Below are 25,255 nucleotides of genomic sequence, written 5' to 3'. Positions count from 1 at the left end.
ATCACTCTCACTGCCCTAAGAAATGGTATAAAAATGTATCCAAATTATAATTTCAGCTTTATGTATACGGAGTAAGTCGAGGAAGTGAGAAACAATTCCCTCTCGTGAGTATTGTGACTTGCCTTTCTGTCAGTCTAGCCTCAGAAAGGCACCTATTAGAATTTTGCTTGGTCCAAGATCCCTTTCCCCTTCCCGCCACAAGGTCCATGGTCCCTTCCGCTCCGTTAGGAAGGTTTCCTAAGTCCTTTTGGCTCTCAGCTGTCGTCTGAGAGACCAGACCCTGCCCTAACCACAGTTGCTAAGGGGCGGAGACTTGGAATTGGTTCCTGAGACCGAATTCTCCAGGATCTAGTACTGTGGGCGCATGCGGAGACCTTTTTTGAACTCTCGCGAGGTTTCGTCTTCCCGGAAGCACCGAAGGATCTTCGCTGTTAACGGCGTCGAGATGTGTGTGGACTGTGTGGAGAAGGAATATCCGAACCGGGTGAGCGAGTGGGCGCCGAGAACTGCCCGCTCCCTTGGCTCATGGCCGCCCCTGAGGCTTCTCGTACCCCTGGGAGATCTGGCGTGGGGCTGACTCAGCCGCTCCACCCCATCCAGTGACCCGGTAGTTGTATTTAGGCACCTGACTGTGGGGCCGGCCTGCAGCCGTCGTTTCCTGCAGATCCCCACCCTGGAAACTGGAGCAGCCGTCGCTTCATTTCTCTTGAGCTCTAGGGGAGGGGAAAACAAACAAACCCCTACCACCACCACCAACCCAGCCGAGAACAGAGGAAGCCCCCACCCCTGGTCTTATCCTCGACCTTGATTTGATGGCATTCAGTGCTCCTCCCGAATTCGAGTGCTAGAAAGGACCTCTGAAGTCATCTGTTCTAACCCAATTTTGCTGATGAACTTAATGCCTGGAGGCGGGAAATCTCTTGCCAAAGTTCACATTCTAGTTAGTATGAGAGGCAAGACTGGAATTATGGTTTCCTTGCTGTTAACTTTCTTTTAAATCTCTGTTCCTTTCAAGCTCCGGAAATTGCGAAGCTTGTTTACTCTCATTTCGTTCAAAGTATAGTTACTGAACATTACAGGGTCACGTGGCTAGCAAAAACTGACTAGTACCTAAATGCTATTAAGGTGTAGAGGAAGGGGGGAGGAATAGGAAATAGTGGTGTTCTCCCCAAAGAAAGGTGGAGTTCATTTGAGACTTAAAGGATAGTTGTGACTAGAGTGGAAAAGGAAAGGAAGAACTGAAGGCTGGGGGAAATAACAAGGATTCTTATATAGGCTGCTTCTGTCTCTAATAATTTGAGTAATAGTCTTTTGGGAGTGTTTTATAATACATCATGAACACTCGTATCGTATAACCTCTTTGAAAGTAAAGGTCTAGCATTACAAAAAATAAAAAGTTAAGTATCTTGAATTACCTGGCAGTTCCAATTCTAGAGAAATAAATGCATGTTCCTGGAGACTGGTATAAGAATGTTCGCAACAGCATTGTGGTGGTGGTGGTTTAGCCGCCAAGTCGTGTCCGACTCTGTGACACCGTGAACTGTAGCCTGCCAAGCTCCTCTGTCCATGGGCTTCTCCAGGCAAGAATACTGGAGTGGGTTGCCAGCCTGGAAAAATGTGGTGTGGTCATAGAATGGAACGCCATGAGTGAATAGAGCAGTGACTCTCAACTGGGAGCAGTTTTGCCTACTGAGGGACATTTGACAATAGCGGGAGATATTTTTGATTATCACAACTGCAGTCCTACAGGCATTTAATAGGTAGAGGCCTTATGCCATACCTTTACATTTCACATACTTTTCTGTATGGTGGTCTTATTTCATACTTTTTTTTTTTTAGTTTAAAGAGAGATTTTTGTGAATCCAGTACTGAAAACTGCACATTATAAGCACCATGAGGAAGATGTTTGCTGTGGATAATATATTAAATTGGGGAATTCCCTGCTTCCTTTCCACTTAAGGGGAAACAGGTGCAATCCCTGGTCCGGGAACTAAGATCTCATATGCCCCGAGGTGAGGCCAGGAAAAAATATATTTATTTATATATATATATAAAAGATTGGATTTTTAAGAGTTGAGCTCATCAAAAGACAAAAATTATACTGAAGTTTAGACTATACACTTTAGGCTTTGGGCAGCCATCCAAAAAAAAAAAATAATAAGGAAATGACTCTGAAACCTGCTATATAGGAAAGTGGATCATATGGTTGTATGTTGAGATGATGGGATGGGGGAAAATGTAAAAGGACAGCCCTCCAGAGCATTTGGGGAAACCAAATGGCAGCTATAATATAGGCATGAGATGATGAAGACGTCATATCAAAGAAAGAATTAACAGGACCAAACCAATTTAATGTAGGAGGGAAGAAGGGAAGAGCATTAATAATCTCAAGAGTTTTCTACCTAGGCAGCTTTGGAACTATTACAGAAGTTTGAGACATATGGGAAGGAGAACCAAAATTGGGGGAGCAAATGATCAGATTGCTTCTTTTTTTTTTTCAATCATGTTTCATCTGAGGTTGAAACTGTAACACTCCAGGAATAGGGTAAAAATATAGGAAGACAGTTTGGGTAAGAGACTGAGACAGATGAGTCAACCAAATAAAGGAGTCAGGAAGAGTTTGTTCACTTAGGAAAAGAATGTTAGAGAATCAACCAGTATCGAGAACTGAGCTTCAGGTATTAATTTAGAAAGTGAAAATAAAAGTATAGGAAGAAATAAAAGCTTCAAAGATTAAATTGATTTAGCAAGTGAAAATAAAAGTAAAGCTTTGAGGTGATTGGATAACCAGGAAAGTGCCTGAAGCAGTTTTCTCTGATTTTTATTCTGTTCTAAAGTGATTAAAAACTGTCATGAGGAAGGATTGGACTTTTATTTGAAATTCCAGAAGGCAGATTCAGAAATAATTAGTGGATGGATGTTAGTGGGCTATAGGCTTTATATCAGAATAAAGAACTTTCTAACAGATTTTTTTTTTTTAATGGAATGGATAACCTTAGAGAAATTGAACTCTTCCTTTCATTCAGTAGAGGCGAAATGATGTCTTGAAGTCTTAGGGATCCCTCTAACTCTGGGATTTTTTGAAGTCATGAGATGTTTTTAAGGATAGTAAAAGCAGAAGCCATTCTGCTTGAACCTAGCAAAGGAAAAGGTGCTAAGGTGGTAGTAGCAAGTATAGTCCACTTATTCAAAAAATTTGGCAGAGAATAATAATGGATTAACATGTTCAGTTCAGTCGCTCAGTCGTGTCCGACTCTTTGCGACCCCATGAACCACGGCACACCAGGCCTCCCTGTCCATCACCAACTCCTGGAGTTCACTGGGATTAACATGTTAGATAGGTCTAAATGTAGAATGAGTAGGTAATAAATATTTATTTATCTATCTTTGGGCTTCCCTTGTGGCTCAGCTGGTAAAGAATCCTCCTGCAATGCAGGAGACCTGGGTTCGATTCCTGGGTTGGGAAGATCCCCTAGAGAAGGGAAAAGCTACCCACTCTGGTATTCTGGCCTGGAGAATTCCATGGACTATATAGTCCATGGAGTCACAAAGAGCTGGACACAACTGAGGGACTTTCATTTCACTTGGTTTCCTAAAATGTCTGGACTTTGGTGGTGAATGTTTTTCACAGCCTAGAAGATTTCTTACAGAGCTCTGGCCCTCTTGTTTGTAATATTACACCAAGAACTTAAACTCAGACTTGAATCAAATTGGAAATGAACCATACTAATTTTTTGAATGCAACTTTTTTTACTCAACTATGCACCAGATTACTTTTTTTCATTTAGAAAAGCATTTAGCAATCCAGTTAGAACTAGAACTCTACTGCATTTTCTAAAATAACTGATTAGGCACAAAATTGTAATAAAACATTTCTATATCAAACTAAAAATGAAACCTATACTTCATATAGTTCAAGTTTCGGCTTTAACATTCTTAGAAATGTAGCAGCAGTACAGAAATAGAGCATAAATTTAGACTAATCAGAGGGAAGTAATCAGTGTAAATTAGTTACATGTTTAAATTAGAAATTATGTTTTATATACTTTACTTTAAAATTAAACTATGAAAGTTCATGTACTCAGATTGTTGTGTGCATGTGCGTGTTTGCTTAGTCATGTCTGACTCCTTGCGACCCTGTGGAGTATATAGCCTGCTAGGCGCCTCTGTCCATGGGTTTCTCCAGGCAAGAATACTGGAGTGGGTTGCCTTAGCTTACTCCAGGGAATTTTCCCCGACCCAGGGCTCAAACTTATGTCATCTCCTGTATTGGCAGGCAGATTCTTTACCACTGCACCACCTGGGAAGCCAAAATTGTTGTTTAGCATCAAACCATATTTAATTAAATGCTGAGTCTGATATATAATTTATAAAACAGTTGTACGGAAATGGATGCTTTAAAAATGATGTTCTGAATTTTAAAATGTCTATATTAAAAAAAAACAAACACAGGGGACTGTCCTGGTGGTCCAGCAGCTAAGACTCCTCGCTCCCAGCGCAGGGGTGTTGGGTTTGAACCGTGGTCAGGGAACTAGATTCTGCATGCCACCACTAAGACCTGGAGCAGCCAAATAAATAAATATTTTAAAAACAATCTGGAATCAGTAACTTAACTTTCCACTTTAAGACGGTGAGAAAGCAAGAGCAGACTGAACCCAAAACAAGCATAAGAAATGATATAGATTAGAGTGGCAATGAATGAAATAGGAGATAGAAAATAGAGAAAATCAGCAAAATTAAAATTTGGTTCTTTAAAAACTTTATTTTCCAGTTTTAAGTGCTCCCTGTCAGAACATATATACTGATGTTATACCATCTGAAATAATAGTTTTTTGAAAGAAACAAACTGGCCCAATCCTTGTCAATATATTTGCAGATTTCTCAAATTTGTAAGATTTTATCATAATATACTTTCATATTAATTATCATCATAGTATTTAACCATTTCTTCCTGTGTACTTGTATACCTTTACAGATCTTCAACCAGGATTTGGCTGAATCACATTTTCTAAAGACTGTTAACTTTTGACTTTTTTCCTGTCTTCTTGAAACTGTTACAGCTTACTATTGCTACTGCGGAGTTGATTTAGATTTTATTCTTCTCTTTCCTCCTGCTGTGAAACCTCAAACGTCTCTGAATACTGTATTCTTTAATTTTCTTTCCCAAATTTATACATTAATAATCTTGCTTCATCCAATAAAATAATTATGCCTCACTGATGAAGGTTACCCTCACTTTCAAATGACCTGGGCCCTTAGAGAAAGCCCCATCAGTTTCTTAGGTACTTTACTTGCATTTTCCCGTTTCAAGAATTTATTTCCTTACCTCACAACATGTACATAGGTATCTTTTCTCTTCCTTCAGTATTTAGAGTTTCCATTTGGCCTGCTTATATGGTCAGATTACAGAGGTTAGACTGTATTGTATAAAGTGCCTGTGTTTATATGTGCACTTCTGCTCAGAGTTCTGTTAATAATTTATTTGAACATGGTATCTAGATCTTTATTCTCTTAACAGTTTTTTAAAAATTCCTTAGTTTCTTGGAGTCTTTGACAGTCAACTTTTCTGGATTCAAGGCAGTACCAGTTCAGACCTCAACAGGCTTTTTGTCAAAGTTTATTAATTCTAGCTGAGCTGTTTAAAATCCTAAAAGATAATGCTGTTAAAGGGCTGCACTCGATAGGCCAGAAAATTTGGAAAACTCAACATTGGCCACAGGACTGGAAAACGTCAGTTTTTATTACAGTCTCAGAAAGGCAATGCCAAAGAATGTTCAGACTACCATAGAGTTGCCCTCATTTCACATGCTAGCAAGGTAATGCTGAAAATCCTTCAAGCTAGGCTTCAACAGTACATAAACCAAGAACTTCCAGATATATAAGCTGGATTTAGAAAAGGCAGAGGAACCAGAGATCAAATTGCCAACTTTTATTGGATTGTAGAAAAAGCAAAGGAATTTCTGTTTCATTGACTACACTAAACATCTATTTCATTGACTACACTAAAGCCTTTGACTGTGTAGATCACAACAAACTGTGGAAAATTCTTAAAGAGATGGGAATACCAGACCACTTTACCTGCCTCCTGAGAGACCTGTATGAAGGTCAAGAAGCAATAGTTAGAACCGGACATGGAGCAGTGGACTGGTTCTCAGTTGGGAAACGAGTGCGTCAAAGCTGTATATTGTCACCCTGCTTATTTAATTTTTATGCAGAGTACATCATGTGAAATGCCAGGCTGGGTGAGTCACAAGCTGGAATCAAGGTCGCCAGGAAGAATATCAACATCCTCAGGTGTGCACATGATACCACTCTGGTAGAAGGCGAAGAGGGACTAAAGAGCCTCTTGATGAAGGTGAAAGAAGAGAGTGAAAAAACTGGCTTAAAACTTAACCTTTAAAAACCTAAGTTCATGGCATTTGGTCCTGTTACTTCATGGCAAATAGTTGGGGAAAAAGTGGAAACAGGCAGATTTTATTTTCTTGGACTCCAAAATAACTGTAGACAGTGACTGCAGCAACAAAATTAAAAGATGCTTGCTCCTTGGAAGAAAAGCTATGACAAACCCAGACAACATATTAAAAAGCAGAGACATTACTTTGCTAACAAAGGGTGTATAGTCAAAACTGGGTTTTTCCAGTAGTCATGTATGGATGTGAGAGTTTGACTGTAAAAGAAGGCTGAGGACTGAAGAATTGATGCTTTTGAATTGTGCTGGAAAAAACTCTTGAGAGTCCCTTAGACAGCCAGGAAATCAAACCAGTCAATCCTAAAGGAAATCAACCCTGAATATTCATTGGAAGGACTGATCCTGAAGCTAAAGGCCCAATACTTTGGCCACCTGTTGCAAAGAGCCAACTCATTGGAAAAGACCCTGATGCTGGGAAAGATTGAGGGCAGGAGGAGAAGTGGGCAACAGAGGATGAGATGGTTGGATGGCATCACTGACTTAATGGTCATGAGTTTAAGCAAACTCCAGGAGACTGTGAAGGAAGAGGAAGCCTGGCATGCTGCAGTTCATGGGGTTACAAAGAATGGAACATGACTTAGTAACTGAACAGCAACAACAATCATCTAATTAGGAAAAGAACTTAAAAAACAATAGATACATGTGTATGTATAACTGAATCACTTTGTTGTACACCTGGAGCTAACAATTTAACAATCAACTGTACTTCAATATAAAATAAATAAGGTTAACTAGGTTGCTTATGAATTAATTAAGTTCTGAACAATTACTAGTAAGGCTTTAGCAAAGACCTCACTTGAGCCAGGAACATATGTTATTTACAGTTTCTTAGTTACAGTTTCTTTCTCTTAAATATCATGGTGTCAGTCTGATGAATTGCAGAAATTACCTTCTCTGCCTGAATCACACATATCCTAAGGACTGATATCTATAAGAGCTGAAAGTTTATTTCTCTTTATTTTCTGATGTTTTTAAGTCTTGAGAAAATGCTTGCTCAACAGTCAACTGAGCATCACATTGCATAAGATCATTTTTATTATTGGCTCAGAGTTTCCATTTTGATTAAATTTTCATTCTAGTTTTATGATACCTCATTTAGTGATGTTGGCTATTAGATTTTCTAACTTTTCCTTTTCATATGTTATGTTAAGACTTCATTAAGTAGTTTCTAAATATCCAGTTGTGTTTAGTCTTCTCTTAAACACAGTTGCAGACTTCAGAGACTTACAGCTCTTAACACTGCCTCAGGTTTATTTACTATGAATAATACTTCTAGAGGAAAGCTAGTAATTTAAAAAATTACTTGGCATAAACTTCAAGCAAATAAATTTTGGTCATGTTTTGCCTTTAGAGACTTTGTCTATTAATCATTTTTCTCCAAGGATTTCAAAATAAAATTAAATCTTCCCCCCCCAAAAAAATTAAATCCCTATTTTTCTTATTTTAGGGTAACATCTGCCTGGAAAATGGATCTTTCTTGCTGAACTTTACAGGCTGTGCAGTGTGCAGTAAGCGAGATTTTATGCTGATCACAAACAAATCTTTGAAAGAGGAAGACGGAGAAGAAATAGTTACGTATGATCGTAAGTAGACTCTTTTTTTAACATCTAAGTCTGTTAGTAAGATGTCATCTTTTGGGAACTAGGATGTGCAAAGTATTATGAGGTCTATATTACTATCATTGCAACACATAATCACTAGTTTTTTAAGAGGAGAATATAGGTAACATCTCATGTATCTGGCAACATCATATATTCCACATAAATGACTTGCAGATAGCTGAAGCTTATGATGTAGGCACCAGTTTTCTTTTGTTTATCTTTAAAGACTATGTCTTCTGAAACAAAATATAGGGACTTTTTTTTAAACTTAGGGTCATCCATGTGAATTTTCACCTTCTACTATAGTATAATGCAATGATATGCTTCAGCAGCTCTTAAGTGTTTAGGGCTGTTTGTCCTTATACTAGATAGCTCTGAGAAACTGCTTTTTTAAGTCTTATTTCTGCTTTTATATCTTTTGTCTCTTTTGTTACTGTCAGTCTATCATTTCTTTTGCTGCTGTAAGGATGGATGCCATCTTCATGTGCTGTTCCTCATCCTTGATACTGGGAAATGAAATAAATATGTATAATAAAAAATCAGTTCTGAGGTTGGCACTAAGAATATCTGAGTAAATTTACGTACATGTGCACTTTAGTATTCAGATATTGTGGCAGTTGTTTTAACTATTCACATTTTCTTTTTGATTGTCTCCTGATTTTTGGTATGTTCTGACTATATGAAATAAATGTGTAAATAATGATATTTTTATAGAAGGGTGTAAAAGACACTAAGCCTTTAGAATAGAGTCAGAAAATAGAAGAATGTTCTACATTAGAAGAATCTTCTTTCTTTTAGCATATTTTTATTTTTCTAGATAGAGGACAGTGGTCAAAAGCAAGGTCTCTGGAGTGAGAAAGTTTGGGTTTGAATTCTGGTTCCAACACTTCCTAACCAGGCATGCTCTTCCTAGTTACTTAAACACAGTGTGCTTTTCTTTCCTTATCCTTACAAAGGGCTTCCCTGGTGGCTCAGCTGGTAGGGAATCTGCCTGCAATGTGGGAGACCCGATCCCTGGGTTGGGAAGATCCCCTGGAAAAGGGAATGGCCACCCACTTCAGTATTCTGGCCTGGAGAATTCCATGTATAGTCCATGGGGTCGCAAAGAGTCGGACATGACTGAGCGACTTTTAACTTCACTTCACCTCACAAAGGTGATAAGAATAGTATCTACCTTGTTGGGTTTTTGAGAAGATTAAGTGAATATACAGATAAAAAGTGTTTAAAACAGAATCTGGCACACAGTAAGCACTCAATGTATCATAGTTATTATAATATTGTTTTTACTAGACTCTTGTTACTGTTAAATTCACTTTAATGTCTTGTGTTAGCTTTTTGTTTATGTTTGGGTAGTAGCACTGTTTCTATCATTCCTGAGAATAAAAGCTCCTATATAATTAGGTAGCTCCAGCTGGTTTAAAAAATACACATATCTGTTCATTGATTACCTTAGCTTCCAGTGGGAATTGCACATTAAGTCTCTGAGTTCAGGCCCTTAATTATGTAGTGTTGCTGTGTAATAGAGTCTATTTTTTTTTTATCAAAGGGGACATTACAGTGGGTTTCCTTTGTGTTAAATTTGACAGAGTTAAGACTCTTTTAAAGCAATACCATGCTAAGAATAGAAATTTTACTGTCTTCAGACACCATCTAAGATTTAATTATTTAAGTCTCTCTCTGTTTCAGCAGATCTTTGTAAGAATTGTCATCACGTAATAGCCAGGCATGAGTATACGTTCAGTATCATGGATGAATTTCAGGTAAATGTATATATGTGAGTGTGTTATTGAGGGGAAGGAGGATAAGAAGAGTATACTTGAGAAATCTAGGTATAATCTCTGTAAATGAAGTGCTCGCAGATGTTAGAGACAGTCCGTCTCTTCCACTTGTATAAGTTGAGACAGACACTTTAGATGTGGGTGGATCTGTTCAAACCTGTCTTCACAAGAGTCACAAAGCAAAATGCATGCCTTACAGATGATGTCTCTGTCCTGTCATTTTTGCTTATGAAGAAGAGCACCTTACGGCTTCTTGAAAGGTTACCATTGTGCCTCTTTTTTCTCTACCCAGTTATTTGATTGCATGATTGTTGGCTTTCAGTGTTGGTCTGCCCACTGCCACCATTCTTGTAGAGCATGGAAATCGTGATAATGAGATTATCTTTGTTTCTGTTGTAGGACTGTAGTCAGCAACTCTGTGGTCTCAATTTTGATAGGATATTTGAATATTATTTGATAAGTAAAATAACACGATAGGTGTATCATGGTTGGAGGAGAAAAGCTGAACCACTGAAAGGGTAGAGGATAGGGCTCTATTAAAACGTTAGTCCTTATACAACTGTGAGAGCGTGTGAAGAATTCTGCAAAATCCTACAGGCTGCTATAGGCCTGCAGTTGCTGAAGATTCACAGATCTAACGGTGAGGAAGAAAAGCTGGACAGTGGGGGAGAGCCAAGGACAAACTGGAAAGCCCAAGGACACACTCACCTGTGTCCGTCCCTCACTGCCTCCGCTTTCAAGGCTTCAGATTGAGTTACTTATTTCCTGTGAACTACATGTTCATAGGATATAAACATCAGGTAAGAGCTTTTTACTGTCAAGGGAATTTTTTTTTTTTGGTACTACTATGATTAGGGAAAAAATCTTCTACAGTAGAATCTTATAAAATAGTACAAGAGAACCACTTTCATTTTTACTTCAGTGTGGAAGAAGGCACTTAGTCACCTGTCAGAATCTGGTCTAATATCTTGTGGTCCATCTAAATAACATCCTGACCACATCTCCCCAGCATCCAAAAATTATGCCTCAAAGGTTCTTATATGATAGGTGTCTCTTTGGGCAAAATCAAGATCTCAGTGAATGAGTAGTGGCCACATAGGGGAGTGAACATGTCAAAGAAGCATCTCTCTCCATTCATGGGAGGACAGGTGTGCTTATAGCTATTTTCCAGTGGTTCCTGAAGCTCCTGTGAGGTTTTTAGAGTCCCTAAGTGAATCTTGAGATTGCCTGTTTATGCCCTAATTGAGCCATAGTCTGTCCCCACCATGAGACCACAGCCTAGCAGATTTTCCTTTATGACTGAGCACAGCCATTTTCAAAGCTGTCCCAGAAGTACTTTGGGGTGGGAAGAAGGGAAAGGAAGATGGCTGTAGTCACAATGCCTAGATAGTGTGGAATTCTCTTGGGAAAAACTCTTAAACTGGGCTCTACCTCCAGTCCTCTCTTTCCCAACATCCACTCCCTGCCACCCCCGTGTTCTTTATTTTGCTATCAGCATATTTGTCTTAAAATGGTGCTTTCAGACTACCTCTTTGGCTTTTCCAGAATAGCTATCTTTAGCTCCAGTATACTGTCCAAGCTTCCCATCCCAAGGTTCTCACTGGGTTGGCAGCCTCCCTTTCTCTCATTTCTCACTGCTCTCCTTTTGCACACCATTCATAGCATTGTCCCAGCTTTAGTCTCTCCTCCTTCCCTCCTGTTGTAGAAATTTTTATTTCCTCCTCTCTGTTATCCGTACAATGCATTTCCTCAGGAACTTCATGTTACCTTCTCTCCTCCTAGCTTTTTCTCGATGAGATTTAAAGGATTTTTACATTAAATATATTTAGTTCTTCTCTATTTGTTAAAAGTAAATTAAAATCCTTTTGTTTCACTCAGCTACTTCTTTGATTCATCCTCTGATCATCTCTCTCCTTCCTTTTGCTTCTTTACTTGAATAGCTCTTTACCCTATTTTCCTTATTTCCCTTTTTTCCTCCTAACAATCTCCAAATTGGTTTTCACTTTACTTTCGAATTTCAAATTTTGCTTTACTTTCAAATTTCATTTTTACTTTACTGAAACTGTTCTCTCATAGATTCCCTATAATGTAGCCAAATCCTGTGACCTTGCCTTCTCATCTCTCTTAACAGCTTTCTGGATCTAGTTTTGTTAACCATTGTCTTTTTGGAGCATTTTATCCTCTGGGGTCCATAGTGCTAGATTTTTTTCTTTCTTTTTAAATCATTTTGACAGTTCCCTTTCTTTCTCTGTGGTTTCCTTTCCTATTTCTCCCTAACATCTTTTCTCCTGAGCTTTGGTCTCTGGTCTAGGAACCTTCTCTTTACTCTCTCAGATACTGAGCACACATGTACTCAGTCTCTGATGAAACTATAGGGATCTCCTTCTCTAACCCTAATGTTCCCTCTGCCCTCCTTTCTCTCTTTGTTTCTCTCTCTTTTGTTTGGCTCCACTGTCACGCTTCATGTGAAGGACCATACCGCTCAAACCTAAAATACTGCAGCAGTCTCCACACTGTAGTCGTGCACACTGCCCTCAAATTAATCTTCTGGAAACACACCGTCCTGACACTCCTCTGCTACTCATGCGATGTACTTGCCCGGTTCCATATCACTGTCGGTATTCATGCTGTTTCCTTTACTTAACTTGTCCCTTTCACTATGTTCAAGCTAACTAAATCTTACCTCTTTTAAGCTGTACTTAAATTGTGTCTCCTTCTGCTTCTTAGTAATCCAGCCTTTTTTGGAACTCTTCTTGTATCTATTGCAGCCCCTGATTCGTGACTAGCCATTTGGTAACTTCCATCTCAGCCTGATGACCCCAAGGACTCTTCATTCTCAGCTGCTGTGACTTACTTTCCTCAACCTCCCCCACTGCAGTCCCCATCTTATTCCAATAGCATTTCAGGTTCAGGGTGGGATTCCCACCGTAATATTTTGCTTTGTTTGAAATGTCTTATGAGAAATTTAAATCTGAAGTAGGCAGACTAGGACTTGGGTCCTGTGGTTAAGACTCCGTGCTTCCACTGCAGGGGCCTCAGGTACACTCCCGGGTCAGGGAAGTTCTGCATGCCACGGGGTATGGTCAAAAGAGAAAAAGGCAGAATAGTGTATTAATCTTCAGTTCTCAGCTTCAGTTTCTTTTATTTGCACCTCTCGGGATTACTTTGAAGCAAATCCCAAACATTTACTACTTCTGTAAATATTTCAATATGAAGCTCTAAAAGATAAAGATTCTGTTTTTAAACAGATCCATTTTTAACAGTATTGTTAAAATAAGATTTTCTGATGGCAAGTGTCGAGGGGAAAGTAGAGACATAAGTACAGAGTTTAAATGGAAAATAAGTTGTAAGTGATTACAGGCATCCTGTATTTTTTATATCACCCTAACATCCATTAAAAGGGCTATATATTTGCCTCAGGAAATAAGAGGGAAACTGAGACTGCTTTTTCTTTGTCTGTGGACCAAAAAAGGAGAGGACTGAGGGTCAGAATTAGCAGGTAGTAATAGAGGGAAGAGGCCCATGGGACCCTCAGCGTAAAACACAGGATCTGATCTTGCCCAAAGGGGATTCCACCCATTTACCATTTCTTCCAGATCACTCCCCTCAGGCTTTGCCCAGGTGGAGCCTTTGAAGATCTCTGTGAATGACTCGGGGGGATTCTGATTCTCCTAACTTGGCCAATTTGGGTGAAAAGTGTCCTGATCCCACCATATTCCTGGCAGCACGAGAAGATATGTTCCTGGCATCCCAAGTGAGAATTCTAGACATATTTTCCCACAGAAACACTTCTCTGTGTTAGAGTCTATAGGACTTGTGCAGTATAAATTTAAAAGACTCCCTGGATTTCCCTGGGAACCTAACTGCTTTGTGTAATGTTACTTCTGTGGGAAACTGCTTCTGCATTCCAAATAATTGACCTGCAATGAAATTTGGATTCCAGACTGCCTATAAATTAAAGATTATAGGTATAATCAGTCTTACTGATTTAACAGTTTTTCTAAATTATACCATATGTTAGGTTTTTTCTTTCTGTCAAGTTGCACTGTAAATTTTGCAAGGTCAGACCTTGTCCTCGCCTTTTCCCATGTCTGCCATTGTACCCGGCATATTACAGAGCCTTTAGGCATTTAATGAAAACGTGTCATTGGGTAGGTTGGTTGAAAATTCAAGTAGTTGTATAGCTTCACACATTTTCCCATATTGGCTTTATTATTTTTTTCTTCTTCTTTTCCAGTGAGAGATTGACATTCTACTAGTAATGTCTAGTGAATGAAAGCAGAATTTGAAAGCAGTAAAAACCTTGGAGAGAGTGGATTTTAACTATCGTTGCTTCATGAGACTTGTATTTGTTTGCTGAGCTCTAGCCTCTATTTCTACTGTGTGTGTGGAATAGACTTTAAAATTAAATGTGGTCTTTTAAGAAACAGTCTTTCTACTACTATAACTAAGTCCTCCTACTGAACTCTGGCAAGAAATGGTAAGGCAGTTGCTGGTTCTGAGTCTTTGTACTGTAGTCACTGTTTACCTCTGTGACCCTCTGACTGTTCAGACCCATGAAACTCAAACTGCCTTGACTGATCAATTTCCAGGCAGCCAGCAATCTCAATGTCAGGTGTGGAAATACTAATAGACTTAATATAGATGCTTGTTTTCCTAAAGAAGATAAAAATTTTTAAGTAAAAGGTTTGAAAGAAATATGTTTCTATAGTTTATGACCATATTACAAATTCTAGAAAGGAACAGCTATAAAAACAGAACTTTGCCCTAAGAATTTTGCTTAAAACAAAATACCTTCTGTCGCCAGTCTGGACATTTGTTAAGCCCAGGAAACATAAAACGCCTTAAAAAGATCAAATTCTAGAAAACTAGCTATCTAAATATGAGACATGAGATACTAGTGGATTTAACATACTTGTTTATTTTTTCTGGAGTAGATAAAAGTAGCCTTTTGGGTTTGGAAATTTTTTCCCCTTTTTTGTTGTTTTAAAAATCGTTTCTGTTGCATATTACTGTTGAATATCTTAGAAAGAAACAGCTCTGAGAACAGAAATTTGTCCTTGGGGGCACACACTCAAATTGTTTCATTACTTTAAATAGCAGCACTAAGTAAGCCCAGTATATGTGTTTTCTAAATCCAGGAAATAGCCATGCCTTTCCAAGGTGACATTCTTGTATACATAGTAAATAGAGCATAGAGCATCAGCATGTGTTCAATTTGTATAAACAAAATGTGGGATACATAGACTAAACCTAAGACTTCACTTATAGGAAGAAAGTTGAAGAGATTGATCTACTGTACAGATAGTCTATCCATGACAATTTACAGAGGACAGGTTTACCAGAGAAAGTTATGAAGGCTGTTTCTGCTGGTTCCTCAAGGTAACTGTGCATTTTCTCTTGTTCCAGGAATATACCATGCTGTGTCTGTTATGTGGTAAAGCCGAAGATACTGTCAGTATTCTCCCGGATGACCCCCGACAAATGACTCTGTTATTCTAAGGATCCTTCTGCAGTTCTGTAATAACACTGTTGTGTTGGTTTACAATACAGCAAGCCTGATGATTTGTCTTAGTTTATAATGGAAATTATTTGCATATTATTTTTTGCTGCTTAGACTCACCTGTTGTTGAAAGAAAAAGAGTTCCCTGGCAGTCCAGTTGTTAGGACTTGGCACTTTCACTGCTGTGGCCAGGGTTCAGTCCCTGGCTGGGAAACTAAGACCCCACAAGCTGTGTAGTGCAGGCCCCACTGCCCCCACACAAAAAAAGTAATTTAGGAGATTGCTGAGCTCTTCTGCTAAAGTTCCCAGTGCATATCAGTGCAGCCAGAATGAGGCATCTTTGTTAGCTGTTATGTGGCTGAAAAATAACTAGGATGGAAAATAACTAGGAAAGCACATCTAGTGCCCAGATCTTGGTTCCAACAAAAGGAATCTAGGACTCCTTGGAAAAATGACTGAGTCTAGGACTAGGGCAGTAAATATACAAGATGAGCTTGGGAGTATTTTGAGCCACAAAAAAAGGAAGTACTCGAAGGGAAATCACAATGATTGGGAGTATTTCAAAGGGACAGGAGAAACCCCCAAAGAACCTCCCAGTGACCAAGGCTGGAACAATCTGAGCAACAAAATAAAGTAGTATTGGATTATAACCCAAACTATAAATATTCATGAGTCCCTACATGAATGACTGAATAAATACATACATTGGAGAGAATAGTTAAGTCCCCCACATAGGAAAATTTCAGATAATGTATGTAGATACTCCTTACTTCTTAACTATGGGTTTGCATGACTTCCTTCCAAAGAGTAGAGAATGGAAAGGAGGAAAAGTAATCTAACTTTTATTTCAACGAGAGATCTGATAGACACTAGCCTGGTGATCAAGATTAACATCACTGATGATAAGCCATGTTGATAGCATTACCCTTGATATGTGATAAGAATGACATGTTACCTTTGGAGTCTTCCTCCCCAAAACCCAAAACTTCAGTCTAATCTGAGAAAAACTTCAGACAAATCCCAGTTGAGAGAGCAATCCCAATTGAGGAAAATACCTGACCAGTACTCCTCAAAACTGTCAAGGTCATCAAAGAAAGGAAATCTGAGGAGCTCTCACAGCCAAAAAGAGCCTAAAGACACATGACTATTAAATGTAATCTGGTATCCTGAATGAGATCCTGTACCAGAAAAAGGACATTTGGTAAAACTAGGGAAATCTGAATAAAGTACAGACTTTAGTTAATAAAGTAGAAAGGTTTCAGTTGCTTCAAAGAGATCTTACCTTGCATAGTTGAAAGAACACTGGCTTGGGTGTCATAAAACCTGGCATTTAGGCCTCTGCCATTTGGTAGCAGTAAAACCATTAAGCAAAGCGTCATACTAGACTTTATTGTCCCCTTTCTATAGAATTGGTGTAATATAAATTGATACCATACTTCAAGGTATTGTTAGAAGATCCAGAAATCATCTAAATGTAAAATGCTTTTGAAGGCATATAAAGTACTAAATAGGATGAGATTGTTTTAGTTAGTTCTCATTCTGAAATCAAAACGTAAGGGTCAGGCATTAAAGCAGAATTGTTTCTTGTTCATATCTCAGACCCTCTGAACGGAGTGAGCCAAGTTGTTGATATCAAGGAAAAGCTTTGTTAAGTAACAGGAATAATGATAATAGCCAAGGTTTACTGAATACTTACTATGTGCCAAGGCCATTTAAGCACTTGTTTCATCCTCATTAACCATTCCATGAGGGTAGGTACTATTGTTACCCCAGTTTTAGACCCAGATAAACTAAGGCAAAAAGAAGTTAAGCAACTGAGTCAGGTCATGTAGTACAGTGATGCTCTCGCAGTCATAGTGAAGTGTGAGTGTGAGAGTCTGGCAAGGTTAGGAAGAGGTCGGGAATATCAGTGACAGCACTCTGAGGAATCTAGGCATGTCAGACTAAGATTTATTATTCAAAGTTAACGCAGCTGTTCCTTAGGGATCAGTTGTTTTATTCCTGGAAAATGTTTTCCACTTTCTGCAAATCTATATCTGACCTGCTGAGGAAATCATTTGGTGAATTGAATCCAGAAAGCAGAGAAAATGTTTCATTACTTTAAATAGCAGCACTAAGCCCACATTACAGTTTCTGAATTGTCCCTTCTTGGAGTTTGCTATTACTTCCAACTTAGGTCTTTTGGAGTTCAAGAGTATGAATTTATATGCCCTTCCTGATAGCCTCATCTCTATGATTATCTGTTTTTGGACAATATATTATAAAAAATTTAAACATAAGATCCTACCTATATATTTCATTATTATTAAACCAGCATTGTACTGTGTTTGGCGATCTTCCTTATATATCTTCTAGCATTTTTTTTGTGGATCTAATAGAATAAAGACCTCTTAAACACAGTTCTACTACTTCTATATTTCTCTGTTTAAGTAGAGGGGAACCAGGCAAAAGCATTTGTCTTCTTTATTTCCTTCTCTGAAATGTAAGAAGGAGAAGAAAGGACCTTAGTGGGAGTGTAGTGGGAAACATGAACTTGTGCTGGCATCTCATGCTTTCTTTCCCTGCTTCATGATGTACAGGTTGGGGTTGACCTAGTGAGGCTCTTGAAACTCAAAGCTCAGCATGTTTGCTATAGTTTTAATTTGCTGTATCTTACTCAAATGGTCTTGAGTTCTCCAAATACTAATTAATTGACATGTGATATAGTCTAGACAGAGTCAGATATGGTTTATTAGCTTGTAAGTCATCACTCAGAAGTATACATTCACTGTTCTTTATTTCAATGTAACAAGAATCCTTTTCAGTTTCATTCTTCTGTTTTGCAAGCAAAGCTAAGTTAAACTTGACTGAATTTGAGACTGTCAGTTTTAAAATGTATGTTTTCTTGACTATATAGTACAAGTCTCTCTTGTGAGATATGCTGTGGTTGGGTAGAAGGGAATTCAAGAGACCTGGGTTTGAAATTCACTCTGCCACCTGCTCATTGTGGGACATTGGGCAAGTCATTCTCTCTGTACCTTGATTTCTTCAGTGTAAAAGTAGACACAATCATGCCTCCTTCACAGTTTTAAAATCATGATCTAGTGTTAAGTGAAAACATCATTAGGTCGTACCGTGCTGTGTACAGGCAGCTGTCAGGGGTCTTAATGCAGGAACTCTGAGATAGAAGAAAGCACTGTTGTGTCATGGTTAATTGTAGAAGCTTTGGAGTCAGACTGACCTGGGTTTAACTTTCAACCCTGCCCCTCACTAGACCTTTGTCCTTGAAAAGTTTCTATCTCAATTACGTGCTCTTTAAATAGAGATAAATATTCCTCAGGATCAGTATGAGGATTAAGTAACCTAGGGTATAGAAAGTACTTAGCGCAGTGTGGGGGTATGGTATATGGTAATTTGGATGACGGTTGTGATGCTGATTATAAGAAATCACTAGATTTGAAATCATCTGTAAACGTTCGGCTTGGACTTTCTTAATCTTAAACTGAGGCGTATTTAGTTACAGGAACATAGTCATGGAAATAGCCATCAATTTCAGTCTATGTATCTGGGCCCCTAAAATCACTTATTCTAAACTGTATTTTTTGTAAGAGCCCTAGAGGAATGATTCTCTCTGTCCCTCCTCTAAAGTAGCATTATTGCAGCACTTCTGGGAAAGCCTGTTTATAGGACTTCTTGCTTCCTGAGTGCCCCTGGGGAAATTTGATTAAAGCATCATGTTGATCTAGGAAAGTGGGTGATTATATTAAAGTTTGCCATGGCTGTTTATAACAATAAACTGATAATTCTGAGGATGTAAAGGAGACAAACAAGATGAGGAATAAAGGAAAGGAAATAATTCCTCATTTCTGAAGCAAACAACATTTCCCTGCCCAAGTGAGTAGCCCTCTTCTAGCATCATGGCCCATTCTGACTCTCTCTGCAAAATCACTTATAGTGTAATTCATATTCCTTTGGGACTCTAAATAATTCTCTCAACTTGAGCCTCCTGGGGAAGACCCAAGACATTGTTCTGGCATATGAGGTCCCCAGTTGCCTATGGCATAGTGTCCGCACCCAGAAAAGCTGACTCTGCTGTTGGACATCACAGCAGGCAATGGCACTGTGAAGATGATGAACAAATCATGCCAGCATTCCACATGAAGTCCCATTTTGTTTCTTCAGGGAAGCAGTATTTACTCTAGAATCAGTGCTTAATCTTGCCCCCTACGAAAAAAATAGAACCCATACCCTAGCTGTTGTCTCTGACAGTAGAAATCTTAAAAGGCTTGAGTTCTCAAGAGTCAAGTTAAGGGTGACCTTAATTTAGCAGGAGGCCTTCAGAAACACGCCAGGGGATTCCCACTGTACCACTCAGGTTACCGTTTTGAAATAAAGCACTGTCGATGACATAGCTTTAGTAGAAGGTCAGACAGTGGGGATCCTTAACCTCTATCCCACATTTACTTTTCAGATGATGTGAGTGCTTGGAAAAGTTATGGGGAACATCCTAGAAAAGGCATTGTCCCCTCCGCATGGGGTTCTCAAACTGATGTGTCCAGCTGGGAGAACTGTCCCTGAGAAGTAAAATATTCCATATAGTGATCGAAGAAGGAAAGACAAAATGAGGTTTCCAGGGAGAGGTTTGTGGGACAAAGTGGGGGTCAGTGACTCGTCTTTTCGAGAGTGTGACAGAGCCTGGCCTCGGTGCCTTTAACGCCTGCACTCGGTGAGGGATCTAGGGCACCGTCCTTCCAGGCCATTCGGCGGAACTCTGTTCTCACAGACAACAGCTATCAAGTCAGCGGGTTATAAACAGTCTGACTGTCTGAAGGGAGGCTCTCTCCCATCCCTACCCTCACAGGAAAGGAAGAGAAACCAACCGTTCACGCCTAAACTTGCCCCTTTGGGGAACGTGGGAGTGTGAGAACGACAAGGGTGGAGTAAACTTTAAAAAGGAGGGAGGGTCCACATAACAATGGATCCAAAACAAACATTACTCCACAAGGTGATCAGGAGATGGGTGAAGTGCTCTGTTCCTGTAACTGCCCTCCACACCCTTGCTGTCAGTAAGTGGACCTAATTCACCTTCTTCAGGTGCAGATAACGTTTAGTCAGCCCAGTTCCCACAGAGAAACTGATGTCTTCCTAACTGGAATCCTCTGACCAGCTTCCCAGTGCTTCTGCCACTTCCCCTTGCTTCTCATTATCACCTTCTTTCCCCAGTCCTGAAGAAGAGCCACAAAGTAATAAGACAATTCACATTTCCCAAAACTCCACCTGCCACTGTAGACCTTGACCAGAGCTTGCTTTCCAGACGGGAATTGGGATGTCCCTTTGATCAGAGGCTCCCTCTCCTCAGCTTTCGTGTGCTGCCCAACCTCAGTTCTACCTGCAGTCCCACTGCCCCTCCCCACTTGGTCAAGGAAGAAGACACACAGAGTCTGGCTCTTTCCACACCCACCCTTTATTGGGCTCAGCCCACAGGCTGGCTCCAGGCCTTCACTCTTCTCGGACACCGCCCATACAGATTTAGGAAGGTGCCATCATTCTGTGAAGGCACAGAGCCCACCCACGTCTTGGAGCCTCAGGTTGAATCACCAACCGGAAGTTTGCGGGGAGGGGAAGGAAACAGGCAGACCAGAAAGGCAAGGCTCTTCAGTGAAGGGGACTGATCTGAAGGGAAAGCCTGGGCCCAGCAGTCTTCTGAGGGCACAGTGAATGCTCAGGAAAGACACTCGGGGCAGGAGGAAAGAGACCTGCTAGTGTCTATATGGCAACTTTGAGGAGGCGCTTGATGTCAGGCTCGATGTTGATGGTTTGGAAGGTGCGGCTGTAGCGGCGGAAAGGCTCCCCTTCCGGCCCAATGAGGAACTTCTCAAAGTTCCAGGACACATCTGAGCGGCGCACGGGGCTCCAAATGATAAACTTGGGATCGGTCATGAGGGAAAACGGGTCGTCATAAGGGTAGGGGAGCTTATCCTTCAGGTAGGCGAAGACAGGATGCTCATTCTGACCATTCACATCACACTTCTGGACAATGGTGAAGGTGGGCTGGAATCCACCCCCAGGGCGGACATACTTGAGGCTGTTCAAGATCTCTTCATTCTGACAGTTCTCCTGGGGGAGCAAAGAGACAAAGAGCTTGGAAAAGGCACGGGGAAGATGGAGGATCTACAAAGCCTTTCACTCTTCTGTACTCCCCAGGGTCATTCTTTCTAGGTGTCTTCCCCCTTCCAGAACTTCTTCATTCGTTTTGCCCTACTCTTGACTCAGAGTTTTCCCTCTCAGAGCTATCGTCCTGATGGTTTGCTGTCATTTCTGTAAGTTCTCCAAGATCCTAGTTTGGCTGTTCTTGTACTGAATGAAGATTTAGCGCTTTTGAGCTGTTGCTTCTCTCTCCGATCTACCCTTAGCAGTTCTTAGGGTTTGTCTGAATCTTCAAGGAACCTTCAGCTCAGGGAAGTAGAAAGAAAGGGAAAGGAGGCTCAGGTCACACTGCCTAGAACCCTTCTTCCACTTATGTAGCTGCACGCACACACACACATACACACAGCCTGCACATACACACATCCGCATGCACACACACACACATGCCTCCCACCACCTTCCCTTCCCTTCTGCCCTGATTTCGCCTCTCTTCTAATTACCTGTGAGTGTTGAATATAGCCTTGGCCTCTGCCCTACTCAACTCCTCAAACTAAAGGTGAAATTGAGGTCTAGAAGAATGGGATTTATAGCTTCTTCCTTTCATCTTGCCTCGTCCTAAATCTGAAGTACAAGTAGGAGAAAACTTTGATGAAGGAAAACCCCATCCAAGGAAGACTAGCTTTCAGGTGCCATATAAAGACAAAATAGGTTAGCACCACCAATGAATGTCCTGTATATGAAATTACTTCATGGCCACGAGGCATGAATTAAATAGGATAAAGGGTTTAGGCTTCTGGAATAGGCCAGGGGAAGGGGAAGTTAAGGAAATAAGTGCAAGAGGGCCAAAAGTTGTGCATGTGTAATTATGGTTGCTTCCACTTAGACCTCGCCCTCAGCTCGAATGCTTTAGCTCTCAACCTATTACCTGTCTTCCCTCCCTGCTGCCAGCCCTGTCTTATCCCTGCTTAGTATTCTCCACCCCTGAAAGCCCTCAAAGGCCCATGGAAACCCTTATTTTCCACCCCCACCCCCAAGTCTGAGAGTCAGGTATCTCTGCCTGGGAAAAAGTTCCTGCCTCTGACCTACTAGAACCGATTAGTACAGTCAGTTCCAGGCCATCATGACATCTTGAGCCCAGAGTTGATGGCTATTAAAGTCTTATCTCCTAATGCACATGGCTGGCTGGCTACTGGTACCTTATGAATTCCCTCCAGCAACTGGCTGACCTGAAGTGATGGCTGGAGGCACCTCTGAAGAGGTTTTGCCTTTTCTATCTCTCTTGTCCTGGCCAAGCCTGGAAACGGAATTGAGACAAGGAAGGTACAGTGAGAGCACTCATGGTTTGGGCTAAGGTTTGTCACAACCAATGACATTTCAGCCTTCCTGCCTGTATCTCTGCCAATCTCTTCCTTGCCTTCAGGCCTCTGTGAATTGAACCAAAGGGATTATAATTGGAGGGTTCACTTAGGGACATTCTGCCTGCTTGTGCTATTGAAATCCTAAGTGAAAACAGAAGAATCCCTGAAAGATAACTTGAGGTGTGTGGACTAAAGACCCATTAATCAGGGACACTGAGGAGCATATGGTGCCCAGAGGAGAAACATGCGCTTTACAGACCTTTTGCCTTCCCCCGCATTCACTCTCCACTTGGCTGGTTCCAAACAAACAAGCAAAACCTTTCAATCTAAATAATAAAGTTGCTTGCTTTTTCATATTACTTTATATTTTCCAAGTTACTTTTGTAGCTCTTACACTATCAACCTCACAATAATCCTTAGTGCCCAGCTCTTCTGACCCCATGGACTGTAGCCCACCAGGCTCCTCTGTCCATGGGATTTCCCAGGCAATAATACTGGAATGAGTTGCCATTTCCTTTTCCAGGGGGTCTTCCAGACCTAGGGATCGAATCCTTGTCTCCTACACTGCAAGCAGATTCTTTACAGCCAAGACACCAGGGAAGCCCTCCTATATGAGACAAGTGGTATTATCCCTAGTTTATGGATGCGGAAACCAAAACAGAAAAATTGAGTGGGCACTGACCCATTAAATAGCAGAACCAAGTCTAGTGAGAACAACGGTCTCCTGAGTCAGTTCAATCCTAATTTGATTCTTTATCTTCTGTTTCCTCTAGTCATTCATTCAACAAATATTTAATGAGTGTCTTCTATACCCTAGGCACCGAGGACACAATGCAGAGAAAACCAGACCTGGTACCAACCCTTAGGGAGTGTAGTGGGAAGACAAGAAACCATGACAATCCACATCTTTGGTGCGCTATCACAGACAGACTCACACTGACTCCCCCCTGGTACTCACCTGCACCCGTAGACCTAGCTTAACAAAACATACCCCATAGTTCCAGACACTCCAGCACACAGTCGTTTTCCCCCTCTCCTTAGTCCCCTAGAGCTATAGCAGTCCAACTCCAGGGACCTCTCACCTGATGTCCAAATTGATTGCAAGGGAAGCCAAGAACCACCAGGCGCCTGGGGAAGCGGCATTGCAGCTCGTTGAGTTGGGTGAAGTCCCGGGTGGTTGTGCCTCAAAGCGAGGCCACGTTCTCAATCAGCACTGCCCTGCCTCGGAATGTATTGAAATCTACCTTCTCCCCATCCAGGCTGATAGCACTGAGGTCGTAGAAGGACTTGGCAATGTAAGCCATGATGGACGTGCAGAGTGAGTGGCAGAGCCTCGTGAGCCCACGTAAGGGTCGATTAAAGGGGTGGGGAGGAAGGAGGAGCCAGGAAGGAACTCACAGTGGGGCTTTGAGCATCCCCAGGATGACTTAGCAAAAATAGTCGCCTACCTGTAAGTGCTGTTTGAACAAGAAACTTGCTCCTCCCATTTACAGACTCTGAACAAAGCCACCTCCCTGCCCCACCCCGCTGGCAACCTGGGAAGGGCCAATGTGGTATCTCTGAGTAGACATCAATAATTCACTGCTTGCAGGAAACCAGAGCCCCAGAGGTCGGAGAGGAGGAAAAAAGGGAGGGAGGGAAGCAAGACTGTTTGCCCCAGCAAGTGGTTTTCACTTGGCACAGACATTTATTGTGTGCTTGCTGAGTGCCAAGCTGTGAACTGTGCGATTGAGAGGCCAGGGTCTGCCGAGGGCTGAACGATAAGGAAGGGAACTGGGTGCATGTCCCCTTGACTCAGACTACCAACGAAATATACGTGTTACTGTTCACATTTCTCTCTCTGGCCATTACCTTCCACAAGCATAAAATCAAAGGGCCCCTTGGGAGGATGGTGTGTGATTTTCTAAAATAATGGCTTTTGGTGCTTCAGCTTGCGCCAGTCTGAAGAGGTGCGGCTATGTTTGTCTTGAAAAGTCTTTCAGTGAATGATGGTACTTGTCCCAGAGGGTATATCTCCCCTTGCCCCTGCTCTGGGCCATCTCCTCTAATATCCCTCACCCCGCTGCTCCCCAAGGGTCAGGAGGATGCAGTCAATTGTGGCTGGGATAACAGGAGTCAAAAAGCAGGTGGGTAAACTCAGGGCGGGGTTTACCTTTTTTCAGACAAAGGCTTAGGTCCTGAAGACTTTCCAGAGGCGGTTGTGCTGGCCGTTCTCCACAGAAGAAAGTGTGCAAGGAGTTGAAGCTGCTATGGTTTTAGACCCAGCTAAGCCACTCAGTTTTCAACACATCTGGGGACCTCCTAAGGGCTCTCAGGGGAGCAGAGCCCTGGAAGACCACATACAGGCCTAATACTTCACTTTATTCTTCCAAAGGCCCACGGATACAAAAAATCAGGGGTTTGTTTTGTTTCTTATTTAT

General features: G+C 41.0%; 2 protein-coding genes across 3 annotated transcripts; one reads left to right on the top strand and one right to left on the bottom strand.

Moving 5' to 3' along the window:
* Positions 1-325: 325 nt before the first annotated feature.
* On the top strand, positions 326-17,677 carry CHURC1 (churchill domain containing 1). 2 transcript variants are annotated; one of them, XM_055436394.2, is made up of 4 exons: positions 326-484; positions 7,917-8,052; positions 9,760-9,830; positions 15,258-17,677. In XM_055436394.2, the coding sequence occupies exons 1-4, from the start codon at positions 365-367 to the stop codon at positions 15,348-15,350; spliced, it is 420 nt and encodes a 139-aa protein (XP_055292369.1). In that variant the 5' UTR covers positions 326-364; the 3' UTR covers positions 15,351-17,677. The 2 variants fall into 2 exon arrangements, with proteins under 2 accessions (XP_055292369.1, XP_055292368.1); XM_055436393.2 differs by having other exon boundaries at positions 330-484; positions 9,757-9,830.
* A 3,101-nt stretch (positions 17,678-20,778) lies between these two features.
* On the bottom strand, positions 20,779-24,294 carry GPX2 (glutathione peroxidase 2). Its single transcript, XM_055436389.2, has 2 exons — positions 23,918-24,294; positions 20,779-21,447 (listed from the first exon to the last, which is right to left on the bottom strand). Exons 1-2 carry the CDS (start codon positions 24,137-24,139, stop codon positions 21,097-21,099), a joined length of 573 nt encoding a protein of 190 aa, XP_055292364.1. The 5' UTR covers positions 24,140-24,294; the 3' UTR covers positions 20,779-21,096.
* Between the last annotated feature and the right edge of the window lie 961 nt (positions 24,295-25,255).

This window comes from Moschus berezovskii, chromosome 9 (genome assembly GCF_049115385.1).
Source record: "Moschus berezovskii isolate FMDL1 chromosome 9, NW_MosBer_1.0, whole genome shotgun sequence".
Lineage (NCBI taxonomy): Eukaryota > Metazoa > Chordata > Mammalia > Artiodactyla > Moschidae > Moschus > Moschus berezovskii.
Note: the sequence above shows the minus strand (reverse complement) of the source record. Positions and strands in the feature narration are given on the sequence as shown.